This window comes from Miniopterus schreibersii, assembly GCF_964146895.1.
Source record: "Miniopterus schreibersii genome assembly, chromosome: 21".
Lineage (NCBI taxonomy): Eukaryota > Metazoa > Chordata > Mammalia > Chiroptera > Miniopteridae > Miniopterus > Miniopterus schreibersii.
Window position 1 is genome coordinate 867,715 of NC_138123.1, and position 27,830 is coordinate 895,544.

The 27,830-nt window shown below is 60.9% G+C and overlaps 1 protein-coding gene across 4 annotated transcripts in view; it reads left to right on the forward strand.

The window, feature by feature from the left end:
• The first annotated feature begins 4,654 nt into the window (after positions 1-4,654).
• The window catches only part of KIF21B (kinesin family member 21B), a 33,861-nt gene continuing 10,685 nt past the window's right edge, over positions 4,655-27,830 (forward strand). For 2 of the 4 annotated variants that reach the window (XM_081124044.1, XM_081124045.1), the window contains exons 1-26: positions 4,655-4,792; positions 14,960-15,182; positions 15,365-15,547; positions 17,034-17,183; positions 17,263-17,397; positions 17,511-17,678; positions 17,766-17,881; positions 18,348-18,543; positions 19,460-19,649; positions 20,311-20,374; positions 20,479-20,697; positions 21,045-21,135; positions 21,553-21,646; positions 21,877-22,068; positions 22,389-22,588; positions 23,177-23,284; positions 23,561-23,629; positions 23,983-24,215; positions 24,324-24,471; positions 24,644-24,835; positions 24,929-25,030; positions 26,073-26,238; positions 26,320-26,470; positions 26,644-26,701; positions 27,404-27,609; positions 27,690-27,764. In XM_081124044.1, coding sequence (XP_080980170.1) covers positions 4,752-4,792; positions 14,960-15,182; positions 15,365-15,547; positions 17,034-17,183; positions 17,263-17,397; positions 17,511-17,678; positions 17,766-17,881; positions 18,348-18,543; positions 19,460-19,649; positions 20,311-20,374; positions 20,479-20,697; positions 21,045-21,135; positions 21,553-21,646; positions 21,877-22,068; positions 22,389-22,588; positions 23,177-23,284; positions 23,561-23,629; positions 23,983-24,215; positions 24,324-24,471; positions 24,644-24,835; positions 24,929-25,030; positions 26,073-26,238; positions 26,320-26,470; positions 26,644-26,701; positions 27,404-27,609; positions 27,690-27,764 — 3,770 coding nt within the window. In that variant the 5' untranslated portion in view covers positions 4,655-4,751. The remainder of the gene's footprint in view (positions 4,793-14,959; positions 15,183-15,364; positions 15,548-17,033; positions 17,184-17,262; positions 17,398-17,510; positions 17,679-17,765; positions 17,882-18,347; positions 18,544-19,459; positions 19,650-20,310; positions 20,375-20,478; positions 20,698-21,044; positions 21,136-21,552; positions 21,647-21,876; positions 22,069-22,388; positions 22,589-23,176; positions 23,285-23,560; positions 23,630-23,982; positions 24,216-24,323; positions 24,472-24,643; positions 24,836-24,928; positions 25,031-26,072; positions 26,239-26,319; positions 26,471-26,643; positions 26,702-27,403; positions 27,610-27,689; positions 27,765-27,830) is intronic. The other 2 variants (XM_081124046.1, XM_081124047.1) reach the window with 1 other exon arrangement.

Here is a 27,830-nt window from a genome sequence, read left to right on the forward strand (position 1 = left end):
CCAACCCCGGCCTGTGAGGGCCCAGCCTCCCCCTCCTCCTCTGAGAAACAGCAGGACCATCTTACAGAAGCTGGTCCCCACACGGGCTGGGGGTGCCTTCTGTCGTCCGGGGCACTGGCCAGGGGCAGTGTCTGCTGGATCCCACCTTCTCCCTGCCAGGTCCCTGCAGACAGGGGGCCCAGCTGCCAGGGGAGGGATCTGCCAGAAGGGGTGTGGGCACGGCTGGGGGAGGGCATAGGCACAGAGCCGCCAGGATGGCTACACGACACGGGGAGCCCTTCATCTGGAAGGGGGGGCTCAGGTAGAGGATGCTGGAAACCAAGGAGGGTGGCCCCACTCCAGGCCACCTTCAGAGTAGGCAGGAGCCCCCCATCCTCTCCTGCCCTGGTGCTGGTGCTGCTCCAGGTCCTGCCCCAGCCGGGGCTGAGCAACTCTTAAAGGGGGGACGTCTCTGACAACCTCGGGAGCCAGCCGCTTCCCCGCCCTGACGTCAGGCAGGTCTCATAACCTTAAGCTTGAGATCCTCCTACTTCTGGGGCATTGGAAGGTGCCAATGTGACAACCGTAGGCCCAGGCCCCTTGTGAGACGCAGGTGATTTGTTTCTGTCGGATGCTGGCTGGTGAGGGAGCCAGACCTCTCAGGGAGCAGGCCGGCCTCCCGGGCCCCGGGCCACCATTGGAAGCTGGGCCCTGGGGACCGAAACCCAGGCAACTCACAGGCCTCCTCCCGCTTCCCTGGGTCCAGAACCACCTGGGCCAGGCACCCTCAGCGCCATCCCCTCTACCCAGCCTCATCCACACCCGTCTCTGAGACGTTCTACCCGCCAGGGAACCTCATGGTGGCAAATTCAGGGGTCCCGTTAGAGGGCGGGGACCCCTGAGGAAGGGATAGAAGACCCACAGAAAAGTGAGGGAGATGACTGTTTATTTTTCGCTGAGCTCTGTGCTGGGTGCTCAACCCAGGTGATTTCACTTAACCTCACAACAGGTGAGTGTGGTTATCTCCCGCTGAGGACGGAGCCAACACGTGGAGTCCTCCCATCACCGGCCAGGTCACGCGGCCGGGCAGGGGCAGGACTGGAATTTGAACCTGGATCTCGGTGACTCAGACACCACCCTCTGGCTTCTGGGCTGTCTTTTGTCATTTTGTTCTGACGTAACTGTTGTCTGAACTGTAAACTCACCTGCAGCCTGGTCTCTCACGTTACCTTTGGTCGTGTCCTGCGGCTGTAGAGAAAAGACGGCCCAGCTCTGGGAGCCTGGGGACACATTTAGTCCCTACTCGGCCCCTGGATTATTGTGCAGCTCTGGACATGTCTCTCTACCTACCTGGGCCTCAGTTTCTCCGCCTGGAAGTGCAGGGGTTGAACCAGATGATTGTAGGGTTTGTGACTGTGAGGGTCACCCACACCACCCCAATCCTTTGGCCCCTGAGCTGTATCAGAAGCCCCTGCAGAGAACAGCAGGTGAAGAGCCGGTGTTTGAGGTTATAAGGGTAGCAATTAAACCCTCAGTAACACTGGAAACCAAAAATAGTTTTTTTAAGACTGGTCGGGGTGTTCGTAATCCACAGCGCTTCTCTCTCTCCCTCACTATTTATAACCAATTCTGGTTTCCTCCAGGGCTAAGTTTGTCTTCTTTGTAATGGAGGAAGTCCAGCCAAACCCATGCCTGAGCTAAGATCTCTGAGTCTGCACCCCAATAGAGCCCCCCTGGGGTCCCAAGGTTCTGCCGGCACGCAGATCAGGGCTCTGCGTCCGGGTGGGCATCGGAGGGTGTGGTCAGCTGCCAGCAGGGTCTCCCACAGAACCAAGCACAGCTGCTGGGGTGGGGCTGGGCCTTAGGAGTGGAGGCCCAGAACTCTGGACTTTCCACCCAGAACATTAGGTCGAAGCTCAGATAGCTTCTGCAATGCCGATGCCTGGATCTAGCCCTAAAGAAGATGAAACTCAAGGTCGGGGCACCTTGGAGACGTTTCTAGGGCCTGAGGGGAGCTCCTCGGTGTTTTGATTTGTCGCTGTAGGGCTGTGCCTGTGAGATCTGGGCCAGATGGCTGCCCCAAGTCACTGCTGAGTATTTTAACTACCGTAGCGTGGGAGCTTCCTGCTTTGGAGAGCCCCCTGCCCCACACTCCCCCAGGTTCCCATCTGCCCAGACGCCCACAGCTCCCAGGCAGGAGAAATGATGGGGGCCTAGGATGCTGGGGGGGAAGGGCCTCAGCTCAGGGCAAGAGTGGGGCTCAAACTCCAGGGCTCAGGGCCAAACACAGGGTAGTGTGTGAGTGTGTGTGTGTGTCTGTGTGAGCGAGAGCCTGTTTCTGTCAGGCCCCGAGGGAAGGCTTGGGGTGGGAGGGAAAAGTATACAAGCAGCTGATCTGAAGGAACTTCAGGCTTTGGGAAGGAGGGAGGAAAGAAGGAAGCGGGAAGGAGGTGGGGGGTGGGAACAAACCAGAGAAGAGGCCGAGGCTGTGTTGAAGCTGAACAGAGACTGAAGGGACTGCCCCAGGCTTCCCCTGGCCCAGCTCACGGAAATCTCCCCAAGTTCTTTCCTGCCTCTGGGGCCACATCTGACCGCTGTGCCCAATTACTGCCCTACCTCTGGGCAGTGGTGCCCATAAGTCAGGGTCTGGACCTCTGACTGTCCTGCTTCCCCCCTGGAGGCCCAGGGGTACCTGCTGACGGGCTGGCGTGGCTGACCTGAGGGCCCCCACCTCCAGAAAGCCTGAGTTTCCAGCTGCCTTGCCTCCCTGGTTCTCCTGACACCCTGTGACCTGGCGGGATGGGCGGGGCAGTGGCTCTAGTACCATTTCCCAGCAGTAAAGCTGTGAGTCAGAAAGGTCACCTACTCTAGGAAGACTGAGGGGACTTCCTGGACCAGGAAACCAGAGATGGGCCCCAGAGAAGTCCAGAATCTAGCGGGCAGCAGAGCAGCTTTGCAAAATGCCATCCGGAGGGCTGACCCTAGAGCAAAAGGTCGGGCCAGTCCAGCTCCTTTCCCTTGGGCAGCTGCTGGAAGGTGATCTGGGGAGTCTGGTACTGGACACATGAGTTAAAATCCTGGGTCTGCTGCTTATAATCTCGGTGAGACCCAGTTTCCCCCTGTGCAAAACTGAGAAAGAATGATAAAGCCTAGCTCACAAGGTTGTGAGAGTGAAATGAGAACATGCACATAAAGTGCCTCGTTCATGTAGATGGTCCATAAACGCGGTCTCCTCCCCACCTGGTATTGTGGTTGATGGATGGAGAGAGAATGCCCAGAATCTGACTCAATGCTCTGCTGGCCGCCTGCTCTGGGAGGAGTGGCCTCCTAGCTCCAGAGGCTTTCTCTAGGTTCAAATGACCGTAAAAGGTATAGGATACCTGCTGGTGGGGCTCCTGCTCTCCATCAGGATTGGGGGGGGAGGTGATTTGCCCTTGAAATTATCTTTGTTTTTGGTTGAATAAGGGATCTGGGCTATTGGAAGGAGCAGGGATCTTCAGAGTGGGTGGGGAAGGGAAGAGGTGGGGGACGGTGCCACCAGGTGCATCCTCAGACCCTAACCCACACCCTCGCCCCAATCGCTGGCCTGGTTTCATCATCCCCGGGTGATGCAAGAGGCTTGGGGCCAGACTCCCTGTTCTCACCTCTCCCAGAGGGCTCCCTCCACATCTGGAGCTGCAGCTGGGTCTTCCACTTGGGCCCCTTCCAAGGAAAGCAGCTGGTTGAAATGAGGGGCAGGCGGGCAGCTGGTGAGAGGGCCTGTGAATGGCCCCAGTGTTGGGCATCCAGAAGCAGAGAGAAGGTGCCCGGGCTCAGCGGGAGGGGAGATGGACTCCTCACTGCCCTGGTCTCTCTCCCTCATCACTGCCCTGGTCCTTTATGCCCAGAGAAAGGCAGCTGAGCTCTCTCCCCTCCCAGCCCCTACCCAGGTGCCCCAGTTGAGCTCCCCCTTTGTTCCCTCCGGTCCCCGGGGCAGCTCAGGCCTCCCACGCGGACCCTCTGCCCCGGAGACCACAACAGGCAGAGCGCGCACCAGGCGCAGTGAGTGGGGCCTCCTGTGGTCACCAAGGACTCCAGGAAGGGCAAGGCCTCAGGACTAGGAGCCTGCCCACGCATGAGCCAAAAGATGAGCCGGAGGGGATCCGAAACACGGGCAAGAATCGCCTTCAGTGGGGGTCGGCAGGCTCACTGGAATAGAAGTGACCCTTCCTGGCGCTTTCCAATGCCAACTGCTCGCCTCTCCTGGGAAGCGCTCGGGGGCAGGAGACCTGCGCTCTTACCCACGCTTAGCCTCTGCCTCGCTGTGACTTTGGGCAGTTCCCTCCTCCGCGTCCCAGTTTCCTCATTTAAGACACCGGGTCCCCCCAAGGCCGAGGCTCCCGCGCGGCCCGCAGCTCGCCACGCGCGGCCCCTCCGCCCGGGGCCCCGGCTCCCACCCGCCCCCCGCACGCGGGCGGAGGCGCGCCAAGAGGTCAATTTAAAGGCTGCAGCCCCGCCCCTGCTGCGGGATCAGGCTCTTGATTGGTGATCCGGGCCGAGGGCGGGGCCGGGGGCGGGGCCGAGGGCGGGGCCTGGAGCGGGCCGGCCCCCGCCCGCTTTGTCCGCCCGGCGGGGCGCGCTGGTGGCGGCGAGGTGGGCGGTGCGCGGGCGGGAGGTGTGTGCGCGGTCCCCGCCGTCCCCGCCGCGGCGCCGCGCCTCCCGCCGCCGCCTGGGGCACCGGCCCCGCGGACCCCCGCCCCCGATCCACGCCCAGACCCTGGCGCGCGAGGGCCATGGCCGGCCAGGGGGACTGCTGCGTCAAGGTGGCCGTCAGGTAGGGGCCGGGGCGCGCGGGACTCGGGCTTTTGTGTCGCGCGGGCGCGGGGCCGCTGGGTCCGGAGCGTGCGCTCCCGGAGGAGGGGCCGCGAGGACCCCGCCGGCTGCTGGAAGGGGGCTTTGTTTGGGTGGTATTTTCGGGCCCCTCTTGGGAGCCCTTAATAACCCGAAAATCGAACAAACAAGGAAATCCGGTATTTCACACCCAGCCCTGGCCCAGGCCGAGCGTCTGTGTGTTTCCTCTTCGCCTCCCCACGGGGCTGCTGTCTCATACCGGGATGTTGGGGGGAAATGTCCCTTCATCCACCCTCGCGGGCTGGCTCCGCGCGCCGGGTCCTGCCAGGCCCGCAGCACCCCGCCCGGGGGGCTGCAGACAAAGATGGGCGCAGGGCTAGGACGGTGCCAGCCTCCTGGGAAGGCACAGACCCTGCTGGCCCTGTCCCAAGCAGGGGGGGGCTGGGGACAGGGGAAGGGATGTACCTGGGGCTGCACCTCGGAGAGGCCAGGAGGGTGTGCCTGGGGCTCCTGGCTGCGGCTGTCAGCTAAAATGGATCAGGCAGCCCTGCATCTGGGGTGCCAAGTGATGTGTCCTGACCTTTGAGGTGGGGAGAGGACATGGCTACGCCGGGGAGGGGTGCAGGGCTGCAGGGCAGGGACACTGCAAAGTTGAGCCATCCCAGTCTTTTGTTGGGTGGAGACCCCGTTACACCGCACCCCCGCTCCCTGTTCTTGCTTTGGGTTTGCCCCTTTGAGAGGGGCCTGTGGGTGGGGGAGTGCCAGTCCGGGACTGCTGGCCCCGAGGCAGGGATGGTGGGGAGGAACGTCCATCCCTGCCCAGCCCTGTGTGGTGAGTGGGGGCCTGGGGGCCAGGTCTAGGGTGGGTCCTCTGAGGCAGGTGGCAGGTGACCCATATTCCAGGAGCCCAAGGAGGTCACCTAGACAGGGTCAGAGCCGACTATGGAAAAGTGCCCTCCTTCCTGGCCCAGGGCACGAGCCCCCAGCCACCTGGCTAGCCCTCGGCAGCCCAGAGAGGAGGGGGGACTGCTGCTCAGGCTCTGGGTTCAAGGCAGGGAGACTGGGGCGCCCCCAGCCACGTGCCAGGCTGCGCTCAAGCATCACTCGGAGCACAGCTTTGCTGGCCCAACAGACAAAGGGGAGCCCGCAGGTGCCTGATGGGCTGGCGGGCGGGCGGGCGGGGCCAGGCTGCTGCAGGGCTGACTTTGCAGCAGGAAGCGGTGGAGGTCGGGGGAGGGAGGTGCCCCGGCTGGGGGTGGGAGTGAGAAGCGTAGCGTGGCATCTGTACAGATTGGGGGAGTCCGAATGCACAGAAAAGCCCCCACCCAACAGGAGCCAGGGCTCGGAAGGATGGGGCTTAGGGTGCCCTCCCATGAGGGCTTTCCTTTCTGGCTCCATCTTGCAGGAGAGAGCCAAACAAAGCCCTCTCCCCACGTTATGGTCCCCAGGCTGTACTGGGGCATGGCCAGGGCTGGGAAAGCCCCTTGGGGTTGGCACTTTGTGTAGTGAACTGAGGAAGAGCTGGTGTCCCCTCCCCACCACCACCACCAGAAGGTCCCTGGGATGCTTTCCACAGAAAGGGGACCAGGCCCACTCACTGCACCCCGGCCTTCATTCTTTGGGGTGACTGGCCTCAACTCTGCTTGCCGCTCAGATGGCCCAGGGAGATCAGAGTGCCCCGCTCCTTGCCCTAGCTGCAGATTGGGTGGAAGGGTGGGGAGATTTGAGCAACAGAAGAGCCAGGTTTCAGAGCTCCTGGAAGGTGAGGGTCCGCCCAGTCCCCCCTCCCGCCCCAGCAGAAGTGCCCAGCCTGGCATACGCCAGACCTCAATGGGCAGCGGGCTGTGGAAGGCACACAATGCCTGGACAGAGAGCTGAGGATGGGACCGGCTGTCAGAGAGAGTACCTCGTGCTTCTGGGTCCCCTTCTGGCCCCCATACCCACCCCAGGAACCTCCTGCCCCCCTATACCAGGTTGTGGGCTGGAGTGGACTGGGAAGAACCAAGGGCTTGGGATCACTGAGGGCCTGCCCAGCACTGGGAGCAGCTGTCTCTCTGACCCTGTGGAAGTCCTTCCTTGTATCTGACTGGACTGCTTTCTGACTCCCCATGAGAATAACTTGCATGAGCCCTGGGTCCCGCTCCTGGGACAGGGAGGCCAGGAATGAGACAGACTTGGGAGGGAGGGTGTTGGGGAGGGGGCGGCTTTTACCTGAGGTGAGAAGTGTCAGGCCCAGGGCTCCTGGCCTGTAATCTCCATGGGACCAGGACCAAAGCTGCTGCCTGCAGATCCCTGCAGGTAGGGAAGGCCTGGGCTGCGAAGAGCCAGAGGGGAAACTTTCAGTACCTGGGCTGTGGGAAAAGGGGAAGGTCTAGGTATGGGCCAACCCCCAAAGCCTCACTCCAGGCCTCCCTGGAGTCTGGTCCCTGTGCCCCTGAACCCATTGCACCGAGAGATTGCCAGCTAGCCCTGCAGTCTGCCTGTCATCCCTCCATCAATTAGTCCCCTGGCAGGATAGGGACCTAGAGCTGGCCTCCACCTGGGGGGACACGGGAGAGAGGCAGCCTGAGCTGTGTCCAGCCCCTGGGCCTGCCTAGTAGGGGGAGAGTGCAGGGGGCGGCTGCTAGGAAATGCAAGCTAGCAGAGTTAAATTGGGGAAGGAAGCCAATCACATGGTGTGTTTACTTAAGACCCTTCCAAGCCCCCAGCTCTGGGTGCCCCCCCAATGAGGACCGCCCTCAGTGTGGCCTGACCCCTCCCCTTATCTCTGCCCGGTTTCCTTAAGCTTCCTTCCTTCGGTCTGCTGGGGAGGGAGAGGTGCCTGGGCCAGCCCCACAGCCTTCCATGAACACATGGACACTACAGGGTGGAGCAGGGACTGGAAAGGAGATGCAGGAGCACCAGCCAGGGGCCAAGGGACACCAAGAGGTCATACCTGCCCTCTCCCACTTGGGTTCTCCAGCTGCCGTTTCCCTAGTTCCTGCTACTCTGAAATCCTCAATGTCTGTCTGAATTTTGAATCAAGAGGACCCGTGACTTGGGACAGAGACCGAAGAAGAGAGGAACAAGTGCATAAGGGTGGGGGTACAGAGCCCAGGCCAGTCGGGGCCAAGCAATGTCACCTGCGTCCCACGCTGACCCCAGCAGGACCTTCTGTGAGCTGTGGTGAGACCTGAGCACTTGGGGGTGGCCTCCTGCTGCAGAAACAGGGCTTATGTCATCGCGAGGAAGTGGACTGTAGTAACCACAGGCCCCGGAAACCGCGTCCCCTCCCCCACCCAGCAGCCTGCCTGATTGGATCTCAGCTTTTCAAAACCTCCGGAGAGTTGGGGTGGGGCCAGGGGAAGTGCCAGTGTGACAGTGTCCTGCCTGACACCCCTATTCTTACAGCTGGGGGGCAGTCAAGGGTGGGGCTGGGCCATGGGCCCCTGTTCTGTTCAGGTCTGGGCCTCAGTTTTACCCACCACAGAATGGGAACAGCTGGTCGACTTCTCAGTAATTGATAGGCATAAAATGTTAAAAAACAAAACAAAGCAAAGAAAGAGCCCTGCCTTGAAGTGAACGTAGAAGGCGTCTGGTTTAAGCTGTAGTAACTGCCAGGTGAAACACAGAAGTCACCTCCCGCCCAGTCATCGGTCGATCTGTTGCAGGAAGCCACTGTGAAAAAAAGGACATTGGGCCACAGATGGCTGAGCACCGTCCTTTACTGACCCTTCCTCTGCGCCAGGCACGGTGCCCCCATCACCCTGGGGGAGCCCCGAGAGGTACCCAGGTTATCCCCGTTGCAGAGGGAGGAGCTGACCTTGAACCCAGGGCACCCTCACTTCCAAACACACATCTTCCTCATGTTACTCTCTGCTGTGAGTCTCCGTGTCTCAGTTTCTTCAAAGGCCTGACCGTGCCCGTGGGGAAGCACTTAGAAGGCAGACCGTGCTGTGCAGACGTGGTGAGGCCTGGTGGCCTGGGCTTTCCCTGATGGAGTTGCTTGGCATGGGGGCAGCCTGTCCCCACATGGTCCCAGCTCCTAAATGCCCAGTTCCCTCTTGTGTCAAAGGGAGCATCTCCTTTCCCTCAGACATGTGTCTCCATCCCCATTGCCGAGACTGAGGCGTGGGGACTGGGGACCAGGGCCGATATGGCGGGGGAGGCCAGCGCCCTCAGCCCCTGGGCCTGCCTAGTAGGGGGAGAGTGGAGGAGGAGCCTGTTGCTCTGCATTCCTCCACAGGGACAGTCCCCAGGGCCCAGTCCCCACGAGCTGTCCCCACCAGATGCAGATGCTGTCACTCCTCTGGGCACTCAGCTCAGCCCACTCCAAAGCTCTCTGTCTCCCGGGAGGTCATGGGAAACCCCTGCCAGATGCCCTGAGATGGGGGTGGGACTGGGACTGGGATGCTGGAGCAGAGCTGAGCTGGGGGTCCCTGAGCTGGGCTCAGCGCTCCCAGGCCCCGGCGATGGGTGGCCCTGTGGCTGATGGCAGGCTGGGGGTTGGGGGGGTGTCCAGCCCAGGACAGGGACTGGCCCCTTCTCTCAGCTCCTCCTCACATCCCTGCCCCCCACTCTGCCGGCTGCTTCTTCCCCTTGCCCAGCTTCAGCCTTTCTGGGGGTGCCCCCCTGAGGGACAGCTGAGACCCTGACGCCCTGGGGGGCCATGGACAAGGCTCTCCCCCAGGAGGGGTTGGGGTCACAGTCCTGAACCCCAGTATCCCTGAGTCAACACCCAAGGCTCCCCCCACACACAGGTTTTCTGGGAGTGTCTGCACCTCGCTCTGTGCTCTCGGGAACATGGTCGATGGGAGAGCCCAGGCGGAGAGGGTGACCGACCCCTTTCCTCAGGCCTGCCAGGGCCTCCTTAACCCATGCCCTTTGACCCCACAGTACAAAGCCTTCTTGTTGGGGCTCATAGCCAGCTCGGTCCTTTCTCTGAGGGCAGTGGGGAGTATCTGAGAGGCCAAGAGAATGCACAGAGGGGGGCCAACAGGACCCTCTGGCTGCCACCGAGCTCTGTGGCTCTCCCCACACTGCACCTCTGCAGCCAGCACCTCAGAGAGAGTCTCACCCCCTGTTTTAGAGAGGGCGGCCTCTGTGGGGTGATGCCTTCTCTGGGCTAAGCCGGTTTAAAGCCCCTGGTGTCTGCGAGCCAGACTCCCCTGGGAGAGCAGGGATCCTGCTTCCAGCCGCCTCTCCAGGGCTGGCCGGCTGCCAGGGGAGGAGCGGAGGCGGAGGCGAGGCCGGGATGCTCTCTCCGCCTCAGGAAGCCGTCGGGGCAGGGAGCAGCCTCCCGGTTCTGGCTCCAGGCTCCCCTCCTGGTTCTGGGCGCTGCTGATAGAACTGGTCCGGACACCTCTGAGGGCTCAGTTTTCGGCAGCCACCCTCCCCGCCCTGGTGTGCAGGTCGCCCAGTGGGGCAGCGGGTTCCGCAAGGAATGGTTCGAGTTTCATCTCCACTGTGTGGCTTCTCGAGCTTGTTGGAGCCGCAGCAAAATAGGGAAACGCATTGTACAGGGTTGAGCTAACACATTACAGGGGTTCGCTTCCACAAATGAGCTTGATACAGGTTCTCAGAAATATGAGTGACCTCCGTGACTCTGACTTCGAGGAAGACTGCAGACTGCCTGGCACCCCTCCCAGGGTTAGCAGTGTGCAGGCAGGAAGCTCTGTCCGCTGGCTTATCTGAATCCCTCCTGCGTGGCCCAGTTCCCCTTTGATCTGGGTCCTCTCTGAGCTGGACCGTGGCAGGTCATGGCGTGGCTCGGTGACTCAGTGTGCCAAGCGGACCAGAGGTCACGAGGCTGCTCCGTGTCCCTGCCACGTGCACACACACACACACACACACACACACACACCCCTTCACCGTGGAGCTTCAGCAGCTCAGCTCCAGGCTACTGGCGGGGAGGGGAGGTCCTGGCCTCCAGGCAGCCTTTGCTCTGTCCCTCAGGCTTGAAGGCAGCTCACCCAGCACCAGGCCGATGATGACCTTCCTCATTTCTCTGTCCCTCCTGGGCCGTCCCACTGGCCTCTGGAGCTCCCTTTCAGGATTCAGAAGGGCATTAAGGGTCCCATAGGGGAAAAAGCAGATGGGCTTCTACCCCCCGTGGCTTTTCCCCAAGGGCCTAGTTGGTTATTTGGGCCACCTGAGGGGTGACTCCAGCTGGAGTCTCAGGTTCTTTTCCAAGCCCCGAAGTCCCCGAGGTGCATCACACATGTGGAGTCTCCCCAACTCTCCTCCTTGAGTATTTGGAGCGGATGGCTAGTCAGGGTGGTCTGCTTGGAAGATCTTTTTATTTTGTAGCTATGTGGCCTCAAACCCAGTTATTTAATTTCCCTCCGAGCCCTCATTTGTAAATTCGGGGCAAAAACACCCACCTTTCACTTAAACGATTTTTGTGTAATGGGCTAATGGGTGCAAAGCACCCGGTACAGCGTCCTGCTCCCCGAGTGTGATGGGCTAAGTAATTGGGGACGTTGAGGAAGCTGAGGTGTATGGGGCTCCAGGTACCAGCAGAGAAAGGCGTCAGGAATCAAGACCGTACTCCATCACTGTCCCGGTTCATCATCGCAACATCACAGCCATCACCTCGCAGTGAGAAATGAGGCTCTTCCTGGGCTGCACCCTTAGGAGCTCAGGGTCCAGATTTGGAGGCAGGTCGGCTAGAAGACAAAGGAAGGGCCCTTGCCAGCTGATTGGATGGGACTAATTTCACCTGAGAAGCCAAGCAACCCCCCCCCAGGAACCCAAGGTCACTGGGCAGGGTCTGGGGGACCTCGATCGGCTGTCTTTGTGTGTTGTCACTAGGGATGGGGTGGGAGCGAGGGGAGCTGGCCCCGTCTTCCCCTCCTAGCGTGGAGCCTGGTGCAGGGCTCTGGGCACCCTTTGCAGAGGGCGACTTTCTCCTTGGCAGTCGCTCTGCCTCTGCATCCCCCGGCCGCCTCCTCCCGCCTCCCTCTGCTCTCCTCCCCTCCTGCCCTGTCCTCCTGGCTCCCTGAGGTTTAAGGAACCGCTGAGCTCAGCCTTTCCTGCAGGCTCCGAGCTGGGGGGTGGGCCCTGAGCGTGGCCTCACCCCCGCAGCCTGCTCATTTCTCTGTGGTGGGGGATGGATCTGAGGACAACTCCCCACAGCACCCAGCTCCCGCTCAATTGTGAGCAGAGGAAGCCCAGGCCCGCGCCAGTGCCAAATCCTTCCTCTGAAAAGCTCCGGCCCTTCATCTGCTCTCCTGCCCGGCTCCCACCGCGCTCGGGCTGCCCCTGCCAAGTGGCAAATAGACCGGGCTCTGTTCTGGGAGATTCCGGGCCTTTCTGAGCAGGGCTGTCGGGCTGCCTCCCTGCAGGCAGGACCTCGGGAAGGGATGGAGGCCTCGGAGGGGTGGGGCTTGGGGGAGATGCCTGAGAGGAGATTCAGGAGGTCCCTGGACCAAAATGAGACTGATGTTTGGTCCACAAAACTTTATTGACAAAGGCAGGGAGCAGATAGCCAATTCGAGTTTTTTAAACATTGCATTGAATTATAATTTATTGTGATTATGGAGTTTTTTCATGGCCCCCTTAAACTGTGCTCTTGAGGTCCTCACCCTAGTCCTGGGTCTGGTCCCCAGCTCCTTGGGTCTGTCGTTTCTTTGGGTCACCCTGGACACTGGCTCCATCCTTTCTGGATAGTGGGTTTTGAAACCCCAAGCTCAGAGCATCACTTAGGAGGTCGCCTGTGGCGGGCGCCGGCCCCACACGAGCGCAGGAGGCACCCGTGGACCTTACTTCCCCTTCTCCAGCTACTCCTCGAATCCCGCTCCTGGGACTGGCCTCTCTCCCTCATCCAGATCAGCTGCTATGGGAATTTGACTCACCTGGGCCGTGTCTCTGTCTCCCAGCTGCACCCTTTTCTCCGGATAAAATTGCTCACCTATCTGCACGCTGCAGTGCACCCCAGTGCATAGCATGGGCCAGTGTGGGGCTGGCTGGCTCTCTCTGACCACATGAGATGGCTGGGCCAACGGAGGGTCCCGGGGTGAATGCCTGACGGACCCCACAACCCCCAGACACTAACATCCCAGGGTGTCCTGGTCCACGTCTCCTCCCAGACTGCTCTCCTGCTCCTGGCAGGCGGGCTCCCTGGTGGCCTGGGGCTGATAGTGATTCGTCTTACTGACCGTCTCTGGTGGGCAGGCCGCAGCCCCGCCCCCTGCTCCCAGGGCCTCCAGGGACCCTGATTCAATTTCCTCCAATCACCAGCATTGCCATCTGCCTGGGGTAATTAAATGGTATTTGAATTGGATCCAGAAATTCCATTGAAAGCAGCCCACGTAGTAGGGAGGGCGTCTGCGGGAGCTGGTGCTAGGTGGTGAAGTCTACCCAGGCCAGACCCCGTTCACCTGGGAGCACCTGGGCTCCGTGGGCAGGAACGGTTTGGTCCCGAGTCTCACAGGCAACCTGAGGGCCAGAGCTCCAGATCCTGCCCGGCGCTTGTGCTCAGTGCCATGGCCCTGCCATTCATCCCCATGGCACCCCCTTTCCCCTCCACACGCTGAGCCCCACCCCTTGGCCACACGGTACAACAGGGTCATTTAAGAGGCCTCAAATGTACGGCCTGGGTTTGAACCCCTCTGCCCCTCCTGTTTGGCTGGCAGGGCCTCTCTTATTTCTTCTCAGGCAAATGGCGGTAGTTGGTGCTCGGACTGTGCCTGGCACATGTAGCACGTGTGTGTTCGCTTTGGCTGCCACTGTCACAGTGGGTGCAGGGGCATTTGCTGGCCCTGACGTCTGACTGGCCGGTCAGGTGTCTGGTCTGATTGGCTAGAATCAGCGACTCCCTTCCCAGCAGACGCCAGCGCAGGGGCCACCGAGAAACTGGGTTCTAGATGCAGCTGGTCCAGAACAGCTGGATGGGGTGGGTGAGGGTGGTGACCTCCTCTGGCTTCCATCCTGTCATCGTCCGGGAAGGGATGGCCCTGACCTGTGAGGACCTGTTTGTACCTGAGCAAAAACGCTTCTGACGAACCCCAGGCCTCCATCTGTGGGAGAGCTGGGCCTGGAGTACCTGCCACCACCACCCATGCCTAGGTCCTCCCCCTCCCCAGTCCTCACAGCACAGCACAGGGAACAGGCTCAGGTGAGCTCACCCTGGCCTGGGGAGGGGCGGGGCTGGGGCAGCCCAGGGCAGGGGCAGGATGTCGGGGAGCCCTGGCTCTGTGGCCAGGCGCCCCTGGGCCCCCGGTGGGTGCTGGCCGAGACCTCTCACTCTCTTCTTCTCTGGGTAAATGTTGGCTTAGGGAGCTGGAGCCCAACAAGCAGCTCATTGTGAGCGCCCAGCTGGCGGCGAAGAGCTGGCTTGCAAGAGCCCGGGGGCAATAGCGCCCACCCCATCCCCCCTACTTTAGGCATTTGGGAGGTGCTCTCTGCCAATCCCTCTGCACATGCTCACTGACTCACATCTGGTTGCCATGGCGACATTGTCATGACAATGGCTGCTTGGAAGAGGGGGGAAAGCAGTGGCTGGATGGAGAGAGCCCTGTCCAGAGCTGATGCCCCCCTCAGCCCTGATGCCACGTTTCTTCCTTTGTCCAGGGAAGCTCCCCCCGACCTGGATCTGGGATGTGGGCCCCTCCTGCGGCTGGCCTGGGGTCCCTTCTAGAGGCCCCTGCCTCCTCAGCAAGCTTTGCCTTGACCTGGTCCTGCGGAACTGAGCCCCTGGGAGCCGCTGGGCCTGTCCCTCCTGTCCCGGTCCTGGTCCCTAGCTTTGCTGGGGCTCCCCGTGGAATCAGGAGCATGAGCTCAGATGTCAGCCAGACCCGAGTTTGGCCCTATAACGTTCCATTACTCAACCTGGGGCCAGACATTTAAACTCTGCGACCTCAGTTTTCTCATCTGTAAAATCGGGCAAGTAATAGGTTGATAGTGAGGAATGCCTGGATTCACATACGAGATACTTTCAACAGATCCGTATAGAGTGCTCGGCAGTGTTAGCAGCTGCGGTTTCTGGTGGTGTCAATGTTATTGTTGTTGTTGTTGTTGTTGTATTTTTACAAAAGCTGCCTCAGTCCTGGGGGGGCCTAAGCTTCCTTCTTTCTCCTCTAGCTTGTGGGTGCTGGAGGGGGCGGAGGGAGTGGAAGCTCGGCTGGGAGACAGAGCCGGGGGCTGACCAGGGCTCTCCTGTTCCCGGCAGGATCCGGCCGCAGCTGTCAAAGGAGAAAATCGAGGGCTGTCACATCTGTACCTCTGTCACCCCGGGGGAGCCCCAGGTGCTGCTGGGGAAAGACAAGGCCTTCACCTATGACTTTGTCTTCGACCTGGACACCTGGCAGGAGCACGTCTATGCCACCTGCGTGCGCAGGCTCATCGAGGGCTGCTTTGAGGGCTACAATGCCACCGTGCTGGCCTACGGGCAGGTAAGCCCACACCCACCGTGGCCACGCCAGCCCCAGCAATGGGCGAGAGCTCCACCTCGAGGCAGCTGAGATGCAGCTGCAGGTGTGAGGACCCCACAGAAGAAAGGCTGATGCGGCTTCGAGACCAGGGCGGGGCGGGGAGATGGGGGGTGCTAACACCTCCTTCCCTTTTTGCAATGCAGACGGGGGCTGGGAAGACGTACACCATGGGCACTGGCTTCGACACGGCCACGACGGAGGAGGAACAGGGCATCATCCCGAGGGCCATCGCGCACCTCTTTGGTGGCATCGCTGAACGCAAGCGACAGGCACAGGAGCAGGGCGTGCCCGGGCCAGAGTTCAAAGTCAGCGCTCAGTTCCTGGAGGTACCGTGGCCTCATAGGGTGGCAGAAAGAAGGCTTGGGGACTGCAAGACCACAGAAGCTGGGCTCTCCTCCAGGGAAGTGGAATGAGCCTGGGGAGTCATGGAGGCAACTGTAGGTGATGAGTTCCCCACTGCTGGAAGTATCCAAGCGAGAGCTGGAAGATTCCTGTGTCAGATGGGTCTTGAGTCAATGGGGCTACAGGGTGTCTTCACGCCCTGACTGATTCTCAGTGTGGACGCTCATTAGCTGTGTGACCTTGGGCAGGTCATTTCAGGGCTCTGCACAGTGGGGTGACAACACATTTCCTTAGGGGCTTTGAGAGGCTGGCATGTGGTGAGAACTGTGGTTCTCGCTCATCCTTTCGGCCTCCCCAGCCTCAGCCTGCCCTGCCCCTTTCAGGCGGAGGTCCTCCCTGACCCTCTGAGTCTTCTCAGACCCCAGGAAGGTTTTTTGGGTTTTTTTCCTTCTGGACTTTTGCTTCTAACACAGTGACTGCCTCTGTGTGTGTGTGTGTGTGTGTGTGTGTGTGTGTGTGGTGTGTGTGTCTGTCCCACTGTTGTGAATCTATATAAGCTTATCTCTTTGTTTCCCTCCTTTCCCCACCCCGTTGCCATGGAGGTCCCCAAAGGGCAGGCCAGTTCCCAGAAACCCCATGTCAAAGGGTGAGCCACAAGGGGTTAAATGATGCCACAGACAGACACTGTGGCACCCACATCTGCAGCAGTCCCTTTCCTCTTCCCCTTCCCCTTCCCGTGGGTATTTCTGTCCCGTTAAGGCCATCAAAGCTTCGGATGTCTGAGGACTGCAGCCTGCCCCTCCCCCTGCAGGATTCTGTTGGCTGCTGATCCAGCAGCCGGGTCCCTTTTCCCGCTCCCCAGCCCCAGCGCCCTACCTGGTGAGCGTCCCAGCCCTTCCGCAGATGACACTTTCCCTGCTAGCGATTCCAAACGCAGGTATGTTCGAGGCCAAGACCATCTGAAATGGGGTGACTGCTCCTGGCCAGGCCCCGGCCCATGATGGTCTCCCTAGGCTCTCCCCAGGAGTCTGGGCCACTTTCTCTCCTGAGTGTAGGGCACACAGACATGTCCCTGCCCCACTGTGAGGTTGTCGTCACCTGGACCCTCCAGATCAGGGTGATGCTCCCGCAGTTCCCACCGAGCTCTGCTTCCTCTCCCAAACTGGGGACCACATCTTGGTCATATCTTTACCTGTATCTGGGACCTAAGTCTCCTTGTCCCCTTTGGGTCCCCAGCCCTCTGCTGGGGGCAGCCTCAGGATGGTCCTACCCAGGGCCCAGCTGCCCCTTCCCCTGTCCAGGAGGAAAGTCGTGGAACCCAGAACCAGAGGGGACCAGGACTGGCCAGTGAACCTCCCAGAGCCTCAGTTTCCACGTCTGCAGAATGGAGCTGATTTATAGACATGAGAAAGCCCCGGAGCCCCAGGCCACGGCCACCTGAGCCCAGCAGCTGTCTCCTCCCCCACACAGCTCTACAACGAGGAGATTCTGGACCTGTTCGATGGCACTCGCGACCCCGATGCCCGCCACCGCAGGTCCAACATCAAGATCCACGAGGATGCCAACGGCGGCATCTACACCACAGGCGTCACCACCCGCCTCATCAACTCCCAGGAGGAGGTGAGCGGGCACTGGGTGTCGGGGCGGGCAGGGGTGGCACCACGGCTGGCCAGGGACTCACCTCCGCCTCCCTCGCCAGCTGATCCAGTGCCTGAGGCAGGGCGCCCTGTCCCGCACCACGGCCAGCACCCAGATGAACGTGCAGAGCTCCCGTTCCCATGCCATCTTCACCATCCACCTGTGCCAGATGCGCGTCTGCGCCCAGCCTGACCCGGTGAGGAGCCGGGGGCCCAGTGGAGGGCGGCTCCTGAGGGTGGAGGGGGAAGGAGCCAGGTACCTGGAGCAGCAGGTGCGCCGGGCCGAGTCAGCAGCCGCCTCCTGCCGCAGGTGAACGAGGCCGTGCCTGGGCTTCCTGAGAGCGCAGCGCCCACGAGGGAGTATGAGACGCTCACGGCCAAGTTTCACTTCGTGGACCTGGCCGGCTCGGAGCGGCTGAAGCGGACGGGGGCTACGGGCGAGCGGGCCAAGGAGGGCATCTCCATCAACTGTGGCCTGGTAGGCACATGGGAGGAGGTGCGGGTGGCTCGGGGCTGTGCTGTCCCTCCCCGAGTCCCTCTCCAGTGCCGGGGTCTCTCTTCACAGTTGGCCTTGGGCAACGTGATCAGCGCCTTGGGGGACCAGAGCAAGAAGGTTGTCCACGTGCCCTACAGGGACTCCAAGCTCACCCGGCTCCTCCAGGACTCGCTAGGAGGCAACAGGTACCTGGCCAGCACCCAGAGGGGTGGGAGGTGGGGCTTCCTTCGGAACAAGATGTGAGGTGTGAGTGTAAGGGCCCCGGGGACAAGGAGACCTCCCGCTCTGGGCTGTGTTGCAGAACACAGGTGCTTTGACCTTTAGCCAGTATGGTGGGACTCAGTTTCCTCATCTGCACCACAGGGGGGGATGGTCCCTAAAGAAAGTGACAGGGCCCAGATGGGGTAATAGATGGGAAATGGTGAGGAGATGCAGGGCCATCTCTCTGGCATTGACACATCAAAGCCTCCCCATCATTGACAGCAACCTGCTCTGTCGATGGTCCTGGTCCCCACGTCCCAGGTTCTGCCCTGTGAAGTCCAGGTCCCCAGGCAGTGGGGGAGGGGTGGAGCAGGAGCTCTGCTCTGAGGCCATGCTTCTGGGGAGCCGGCTGGGCCCCCCGACACTCACTTCACCCTGCTGGCACCCCAGCCAGACCATCATGATCGCTTGCGTGAGCCCCTCAGACCGGGACTTCATGGAGACACTCAACACACTCAAATACGCCAACCGAGCCCGAAACATCAAAAACAAGGTGGTGGTGAACCAGGATAAGACCAGCCAGCAGATCAGTGCGCTGCGGGCCGAGATTGCGCGTCTGCAGATGGAGCTCATGGAGTACAAGGCGGTGAGCTCGCACCCGGCATGCAACCTGCGTGGCCCGGGCCTGGTGACAGGATAGATGCTCTGCTCAGAGTTTTCATGTCCGTTGTGTTGACCAGAGGAGATTCCTAGACTGTGGCACAGAATCAGAATAGTGGATGGGACCACAGGAATAGTCCAGGGTGCTGGGTGGGGTTAGGGGAGCTGGAGAGAGTTGGCCCTACTTCCTCAGGTGGTCAGGGAGGACTTCATGGAGGAGGAGTCTTTTTACCTGGAATTTGAAGAATGAATATCAGCAAAGGCAAGTGGAGCAGACATTGTAGGATGTGAACATTCCATGCATAGGAAACAGGGATGGAAAAAATGGGTGCCTTGGGGGGTGCCCGATTCCATGTGACTAAGGCAGAAGTCCGTGGCCTGGATCTAGCACACACGTGGGTTTTGGTTTGACTTGCCCTTGGTTTTAAAAGAATGTGACTTAGTCATATTTTTTTTTTTTTTGGAAGGGGTAGTTTCCATTTTGCTTTAAACATTTGAAGATGTCGCAACACAGGGTACTAAGTTGACTAGAGAGACATAGCAGCTGCCCCTTTAAGACTGAGTCTGGGACTCTGTTTGCTCCAATCCCCACCACTCCCTGTTGTCTAACACCCAGACTGACTTATTCATTTCTGCCGACTGCCCGGGTCCCCTAGGGTTAGAGTCTGTGCAGATAGGAAGGTGAACTGTGGAGAGGAAGGTCGAGGTAACACTGTGGGAAGCCTGCAATGGCTGGTCACAGACTTCGGACTTTTCTGTTGTCAGGGGAGTTGTGTAGGGTTTCTGAGGTTGGGAGACAGGAGCCGTGTTCTAGGAGCCCTGGGGCAGGGGCTGGAGCACTGTCCCCCCTCCTCCCTGGGAGCCCTCGCACCTAACTGCTCCCCACCCGCCCCTCTTCCCAGGGCAAGCGAGTGATCGGGGAAGACGGCAGCGAGGGCTACAGCGACCTGTTCCGTGAGAACGCCATGCTGCAGAAGGAGAACGGAGCCCTGCGCCTGCGGGTGAAGGCCATGCAGGAGGCCATCGACGCCATCAACAGCCGGGTCACCCAGCTCATGAGCCAGGAGGCCAGCTTGCTGCTGGCCAAGGCTGGTGAGTCGGGCCCGCGCAGGGCCCCAGCGGGCTAGGCCTCCCTCTGCACCCCCAGCCAGGATATGCCAGCGGATCAGCTCACAGATCGATTCACTCATGTGTTTTTTTCCAATTAATTTTAACTTTTTTTAACGACAAGTGTATATAAAGTGGAAAGCTAGACCTCTCTCCCTGAACTCCACCCGCCTCCGTCTCCATTTTTTTTGCGCCCCTGTGAGCAGCTCGGCGCACGTCTTCCTGGGAACATTTGCTCCCAGGACCGATGTACATTCCCACATATTCACGTGTGTGCTGTGAATATATACTTTTCCCTTTTCTGTAGGTGTGATCACGTGTCCTACGACTTCCCCTTTCCGCCCAGCATCATACTTTAGAGACCTTTCCATGATAAAAGCTATAAACTGCCTAATTCTTTTAAGCTGCCACGTTCCATCTGTGGTGGTGATGGGTCAGGTAGGGTGACAGCCTTCTACCGAGGGACATTTGGTGTGTCCGGTGCCTCACCGTTACCCACAGTGCTTGGACATACCTGTGCCCCGGACGAGTCTCTCTCTGGCGCAGATTCCTCTTTGGAAAAGGCCCTGTGGATGACCCTGTGGGAGGCCCAAATGCAAGGCCACGAGTTAGAGCTGAAGGCGCTTTTGTTACTTGTCCCCCCCAGGTGACGGCAATGAGGCCATCGGCGCTCTGATCCAGAGCTACATCCGGGAGATCGAGGAGCTGCGGTGAGTGAGCCTTGCACACCTGAGACCTCGGGGTGGGGGGTCACCTTGGCCAGGCCAGGTGAGGGGGACCTGGCTAAGCCAGCCCACCCACTCCCTCCCCGCAGGACAAAGCTCCTAGAGAGCGAGGCCATGAATGAGTCCCTGCGTCGCAGCCTCTCTCGGGCCTCCGCCCGGGGCCCCTACTCCTTGGGTGCTTCTCCGGCTGCCCCAGGCTTCGGGGGCAGCCCAGCCAGCTCCATGGAGGATGCCTCCGAGGTGATCCGCAGGGCCAAGCAGGACCTGGAGCGGCTCAAGGAGAGGGAGGTCAGGCAGCGGAGAAAGAGGTGGGTGAGCAGTCACCTGCCCCAGCCAGAGGGTCTCTCCAGAGGGCCCCCAGGGGGAGGGGCCCAGGGTTACTTGGGGACTCACTGAGCTGACTGGCACAGCCTCTTGGGCAGAGGCCACCTGTTGGAGGAGGGAAGTGGACAGTCCCAGGATAGCCGGGGGTGGGGGCGGGCGCAGGGGCTGGAGAAGAGCTGCCAGGCTCTGCAGAGCGGGGACCCGTCCCATCCTGTGACCTCTGGGCAAGACATGCCTCTCCCCGCCCAGCCCGCCAGCCCGGCCCCTATCCTGGGCATGTGCTCAGGCAGGTTTGGTCCCCTCACCCGGCCCACACTTCTCTCCTGCGCAGCCCAGAGAAGGAGGCCTTCAAAAAGAGGGCAAAGCTCCAGCAGGGAAACAGCGAGGAGACCGATGAGAATGAAGACAACGAGGGAGAGGAGGTGAGCCCCCCGCCCTCTCTCCCCTTCTCACACCCTCCCCTCCTCACATGCATCCCCGTTCCGACAGGTAGGACCCCATCTTCTGTGCGCAGAGAGGAGGGGCTTGGTTGCCTCCTAATGTCTCTGCCTGGTTACCATGGTGATCTCCATCCCTCAAGCCCCCACCTCATCCCAATGCGGGTGGTGGGGGGGGTTCCAGGGAGCTCTGCTAAGGCTGCTGGGGGGACGTGGGAAGTTCCCTTCCAGAACCGGGGTGGGCACAAGGGGCCCCAACTGTGACCACCCCATTTCCCACCCTCCTGACACACCTGCCGGGATGTCTGGACCAGCCTCTGCTTTGGGCGCCCCTCCCCGGAGGTGGGTCCAGCTCCTGTGAGGAGGGACCGCCAGCCCCCCCTAATGGTGCTTGGTGCCCAGGAGGAGGAAGACCCAGAGGAGAGTGGCTGTGAGGAGGAAGACTCGGGCAGCGAGGAGAGCCTGGTGGACTCAGACTCGGACCCCGAGGGGAAGGGTGCGTGTGCCTGGGTTGGGAGCACAGCAGGGACCAGCACGCCAGGACCTCTCACCTACGCTTGCATTTCGGGGGCTGCTCTTTAAATGTGTTTTCTCATCCGGCAGCACCTGCCCACTGTGGGATTTGTCCTTTCCTCCAACCTCTGGTGGCTGGCCAGAGGAAAGCCCCCAGCCCCCTGCCCTCTCCTTGCCCCGGCGCCCTGGGTCAGGCCGGTCTCTGCCCCGCAGAGGTGAACTTCCAGGCCGATCTGGCCGACCTGACCTGCGAGATCGAGATCAAGCAGAAGCTGATCGACGAGCTGGAGAACAGCCAGCGGCGGCTGCAGACGCTCAAGCACCAGTACGAGGAGAAGCTGATTCTGCTGCAGAACAAGATCCGCGACACGCAGCTGGAGCGCGACCGGGTGCTGCAGAACCTCAGTGAGGCCCCGCCCACCGCGAGAGGCCCCGCCCACCGCCCCGCCCACCGGCTTCCAGGCCCCGCCCATTGCTCGCGGCCCCGCCCGCCGCCCCACTCCAGCTCCGCAGGCCCTGCTGGCCCCGCCCCTCTTCCTCCCATGCCCCGCCCACTACCCCGCCCCTCTGCTGGCCACGCCCACTGCCACCGCCCCCTCTGCAGGCCCTGCTGGCTCCGCCCCCTCCTGCTCCCATGGCCCGCCCACCGGAGCAGGGAGGGGTGTGGCTCCCCCCAGGTCATGGGGACCTGACCCTGAGGGCCACCTCTTTCCTGCCGTCCCCAGGCACCATGGAGTGCTACACCGAGGAGAAGGCCAACAAGATCAAGGCGGACTACGAGAAGAGGCTGCGGGAGATGCACCGGGACCTGCAGAAGCTGCAGGCCGCCCAGAAGGAGCATGCACGGCTGCTCAAGAACCAGTCTCGCTACGAGAGGGAGCTGAAGAAGCTGCAGGCCGAGGTGGCCGAGATGAAGAAGGCCAAGGTAGGCGTCCCGGGGCACCGGGCGCGGGAGGTCGCCCAGGGACCCGCTCCCCGCATTGGGCAGTCATTACTGTCCATTTGGACCAGCTGGCCCGGTTCTCCCTGGCCTGGCCCTGGGTGCTCGTCCCTAACCCTAACCCTAACCCTACCGCAGTAGAGCTGAGGGTCTCCAGGGGGCCCCGCTCGACACTGTCCCCTGTGGGGCGCTCCATCACCACTGTCTCTGCACCAAGGACAGTAAGGACAGTTGGCCCGGAACAACAATGGTTTGAACCACGCCTTCCACTTATGCGCAGATTTTTTTTCAATATGGTAATAAGTGTAGTAATAACATTTTACTCATTCTATTTACTTGGTTGTGTGACTTGAAGTCATTTTTCTCTCTCTGGGCTCGCTTCCTTGTTTATAAGATGGGAGTGATAACGCCTGTCTTGCATGATTGTCTCGAGCCATAGGCACCATCAGCGCAGCTGTCGGGAGAAAGTGCTCCGTCCATACCGGCTCACTCGCCTCCAGCAGCCTGGGCTGGTCCTGGTTGTGTGTGGGCACCGGCTTAGTCCTGTCCCGCCGCCCCCTCTGCCCGTCCCAGGTGGCCCTGATGAAGCAGATGCGTGAGGAGCAGCAGCGGCGACGGCTGGTGGAGACCAAGAGGAACCGGGAGATCGCACAGCTAAAGAAGGAGCAGCGGAGACAGGAGGTGAGGGCGGCCCCGGTGGACCCCGGGCCCTGCAGGCTCCTGTGTGTTCAGAGGAACGAGCCCCAGTGAGGGGCAGGAACTTGCCTGAGGTCACCAGCAAGTGGGGCCAGAACCTCGGGCTTGCAGCCCAGCCCCCAGCCCAGGACTCCTGGCCCATGGTGGGGACTAGAGGCCAGGGAACTGCCCTTGTGGAGGGGAGGCCCAGGCTTTCCCCTACAAGTCAGCCAGGCCCCTGCCACCCAGCCCTGAATGTGGACCCTTTTCTCCAACCCGCAGTTTCAGATCCGAGCTCTGGAGTCCCAGAAGCGACAGCAGGAACTGGTTCTGAGGAGAAAGACCCAGGAGGTGAGTGAGGTGTCTCCCCAAGCAGCCCTTTTTGGATTCTGCCAAGCTGGGAACCAGCGAGCAAGCAGCCTGGGGCCCTGGCTCTCTCCCATCCAGCGGATGCAAGGCATGGCCTGGGCTGAGGCCGGAGGGCAGGCTACAGGCTCTGGTCCCACCTTTAAAAAAAAAAAAAAAGTTCTCTCTTTTGTGTTCATTTCACAATTTCACAACAAACAGAGCCCCCATTTTCAATCCCAAGCCCAGGCCTGGATGGAGGCACCCCTATATTCTCCTTCTCTGGACCCTCCCCCAATCTGGGCATTTTCTGGACTCTGGGTACTCTGCTCACTGGGTCCTCTTTCCATGGCCCCCAGGTTTCTGCACTGAGGCGCCTGGCCAAGCCCATGTCTGAGCGGGTGGCGGGGCGTGTGGTACCTAAGCCACCCATGCTGGACTCGGGGGCTGAAGTGTCAGCCAGCACCACCTCATCGGAGGCTGAATCAGGGGCCCGCTCTGTCTCCACCATTGTGCGCCAGTGGAACCGAAAAATCAACCACTTCCTGGGGGACCACCCCGCATCCACAGTCCACGGCACCCGCCCCACCAGGTGAGGTGGACCAGGAGGGGCGAGCCTGGGCGTGGCCCAGTGGCGGCCCGTGGCTGTCAGCTCCTCCAGGTGGGGGCCCCACCCAGCCCCGTTTGCCTCTGTCTCCAGAAAGAAGTTCCAGAAGAAAGGGGCCAGCCAGAGCTTCAGCAAGGCTGCGCGGCTCAAGTGGCAGTCCCTGGAGCGGAGGATCATTGACATTGTCATGCAGAGGATGACCATCGTCAACCTGGAGGCAGACATGGAGCGGCTCATCAAGGTGGGCCTGTCCCCCCGCCCCCCCAGTCTCTTCCAACTTCTCCTGGTCCCCTGTCCCCTGCTCTTCATGGCGGCTCTGGAATCCAGAGTTGCTGGGGGTCCCCAAGAGGTTAGGCTGGGGGGCAGCTGTGGGGAGGGCTGGACAGCACCCTGAGGCTTTCTCCGCCCCCCAGAAAAGGGAGGAGCTGTTCCTCCTGCAGGAGACTCTGCGGAGAAAGCGTGAGCGGCTGCAGGCCGAGAGCCCGGAGGAGAAGGGGCTGCAGGAGCTGGCGGAAGAGATTGAGGCGCTGGCGGCCAACATTGACTACATCAATGACAGCATCTCCGACTGCCAGGCCACCATAGTGCAGCTGGAGGAGACCAAGGTGCTGCGGCGCCACCTGGTGGGCGGAAGCCAGACGGGTGCGGGGGTGGGGTGGGCAGCCCTGTGACCAGGGTTCTCTGCCTCCCGGTCCCAGGAGGAGCTGGACTCCACAGACACATCGGTGGTCATCAGCTCCTGCTCCCTAGCCGAAGCTCGCCTCCTGCTGGACAACTTCCTCAAGGCATCCATCGACAAGGTGTGCCCTAGCTCGCCTCCTGGACGCGGACCCCCCCAGCCTGGCTCCTCCGACCCACGTCACACAGGCTTGGGCAAGCCGCCTCACCTCCAGCCCCTTGTTTCAGGCTAGAAAATGGGGCTGATGACAGACATACCAAGCCTGTGGCTTGTTTTGTGGCTTGAACGAGATGACACATGCGAGGGGCTTGGCCTGGTGCCTGGCTAGTACGTACTGGCCCAGGCCCATCCAGAGCAGGGCTGGGCTTGAGTCTGCTAGAGGTGGAGGGCAGGTGTGAGTGTGTGGGGCAGACGAGACAGACAGATGGACAGACCACATTCCACCCAGGAGGGTTCATGCTGGGACATCAGGTGTCCCTGGGCATCTTGTGCTGGACAGAGATGGCCAGAGGGTGTGCTTCCTTGCCCTGGGACCGGGATCACCTGGCATGTATGCAGTGCAGCTCTGGATGGGGTGAAAGCCTCTCCCCCCAATTCCTCACCCGTCCACAGTGGGCTCTCAGATCCACTTTGTATCTTCAGGGACTGTGCGAGTCAGCTCTGGCTGCTGTGACCAAGTGTCACCGGCTGGGTGACCTGAACCACAGAGATTTATATCCTCATAGTCCTGGAGGCTGGATGTGAGAGCAGACCTCTCCTCTCCCTTCCCTGGTTGCCCCCTCCACATATTTCTAGTCTCTTCTTATAAGGACACCGGTCATATGGATTAGGGCCCACCCTAAAGACCCCAGTTAACTTAATGATCTCTTTATAGACAGTCACATTCTGAGGTCCTGGGGGGCACAGCATCAGCATATAAATTTTGGGGTCACATTTCAGCCAAAACAGAAGTGTGTCTCAGGTGACTTCCATGAGCATGCATGTGGGGAAAGTTAGGGGTGCCTGTGACATCTCAGGTCTGTGACAGACACAGGGTGATGTCTGGGAGTTATGGGGGGCCCTCCAGGGCGTCTCATGGAGAGCATGTGGTGTGAGGGCCCATGATGGGGGTGCCCCTGGCCCCAGGCTGGAAAGGGTCACCCAGACCTGCTCTCTGCCCCCAGGGGCTGCAGGTGGCCCAGAAGGAGGCCCAGATCCGGCTGCTGGAGGGACGACTGAGGCAGACAGACATTGGGGGCTCCTCCCAGAACCACCTGCTCCTGGATGCCCTGCGTGAGAAGGCGGAGGCACACCCCGAACTGCAGGCCCTCATCTACAACGTGCAGCAGGGTAAGTGGGGTAGGGGGTGGCATGGGCCTCACAGCTCCTGGGGTGCTCCTGGCTCCAACCCTGGGACCCTTGATTCCCCAGAACTCCACCAAAACCCGTCTGATCCCAGTGGGCGAGATGCGGGAGAGAGGCCTCACTCCTGGGACCTTTCACATCCTGATCCCCCTCTCCGTCCCCCAGAGAACGGCTATGCCAGCACCGATGAGGAGGTCTCAGAGTTCTCCGAGGGGAGGTGAGTCCCCCCGAGGGAGTGAGAGGCAGCTCAGTGTGCACCTGGGGATGGGGGGAGCCCCAGGGTCCAGGGCCAAGTCTGGATTAGGGGTTCCCTGGGCCCCACGAGTCTGGGTCCCAGAGCACTGGGGCGCAAGCTCTCGGGGTCCTGAACTCCCTCTGCTCCTTCCTTAGCTTCTCCCAGTCGTTCACCATGAAAGGTTCCACCAGCCACGATGATTTCAAGTTCAAGGTGAGCCCCATTGGAAGACAGATGAGGCTACGGAGGGGCCAGCCTCCCCAAGCCTGGTCCCCGCCTCCCGTGGCTCTGCTCTCACCCCTAAGCCCGACCCGGTGTTGCCTCCGGCTGGGATGGAGGTCCAAGAAGGATCTAGCCTAGAACTGGAGGGGGTGTAACCTGGTGCAACCCATTATTTTTGAAGTGGGTAGAAAATGGGAGAAGTAGCTGGAGCCACTTGTTTGATGACATCACCATAGCCAAGGGCCCCACTTTCAAAATCTCCCTCTCCCCCACCCCAGACCTGAGTCAGGCTGACCAGATCGCTGGTTATGGTACACACAGCTTGTTGATCACCAGCAGCGGTCAGTAGTGAGGGGCTTTGCGGATCAGCGAGGGCGCAGTTAGTCAGCTTGAACCAAGAAACTGGCTTCATGTAGAGAGAATTGTGCAGGGTTTGAGGCACACTGATTGGGCCGGTGAGCAGCACAGAGGCTCACCGGGGTGTGCTCTGCTCACAGTCCAAGTAAGGGCAGAAAATCCATGTCTGCTGCTTTGAATTTTCCAGCAGCCTTGAGATTGGGTTCTGGGTAGTGTCTGGTGGGTCCTTTCCCGGGATCCTCTGCCTCAGGCCCAGGCCGCACCCCCCCCCCCATGATGCCCTGGTCACGTGTCACCCGTGAGGGAAGTTGGTCCACCCCGGTGCTTCCTTTGCAGGGCGAGCCCAAACTGTCTGCCCAGATAAAGGCCGTGTCCGCCGAGTGTCTGGGGCCCCCGCTGGACAGCTCTACCAAGAACATCACCAAGTCCCTGGCCTCGCTGGTGGAGATCACAGAGGACGGGGTGGGCCTCTCCATCCGAGACCCCTACTACCGGGACAAGGTCTCACGCACCGTCAGCCTGCCCACCAGAGGGAGCACCTTGTAAGGAGGGCAGCCAGCCGGGCGGCCGGCCAAGGTGGGCAGGGAGCTGGCCCGAGCCCCACTGGACCTTTCTGTTCCAGCCCCCGGCCATCCCGAGGCACCGACACATCCCCTCTGACCCGAAGGAAGTCATACGACCGAGGGCAGCCCGTCAGGTGAGAGCGCGATCCCGTCCAGGCCGTGGCAGTGTGAGTGGCCGTGCTGTGGTCACTAACAGATGC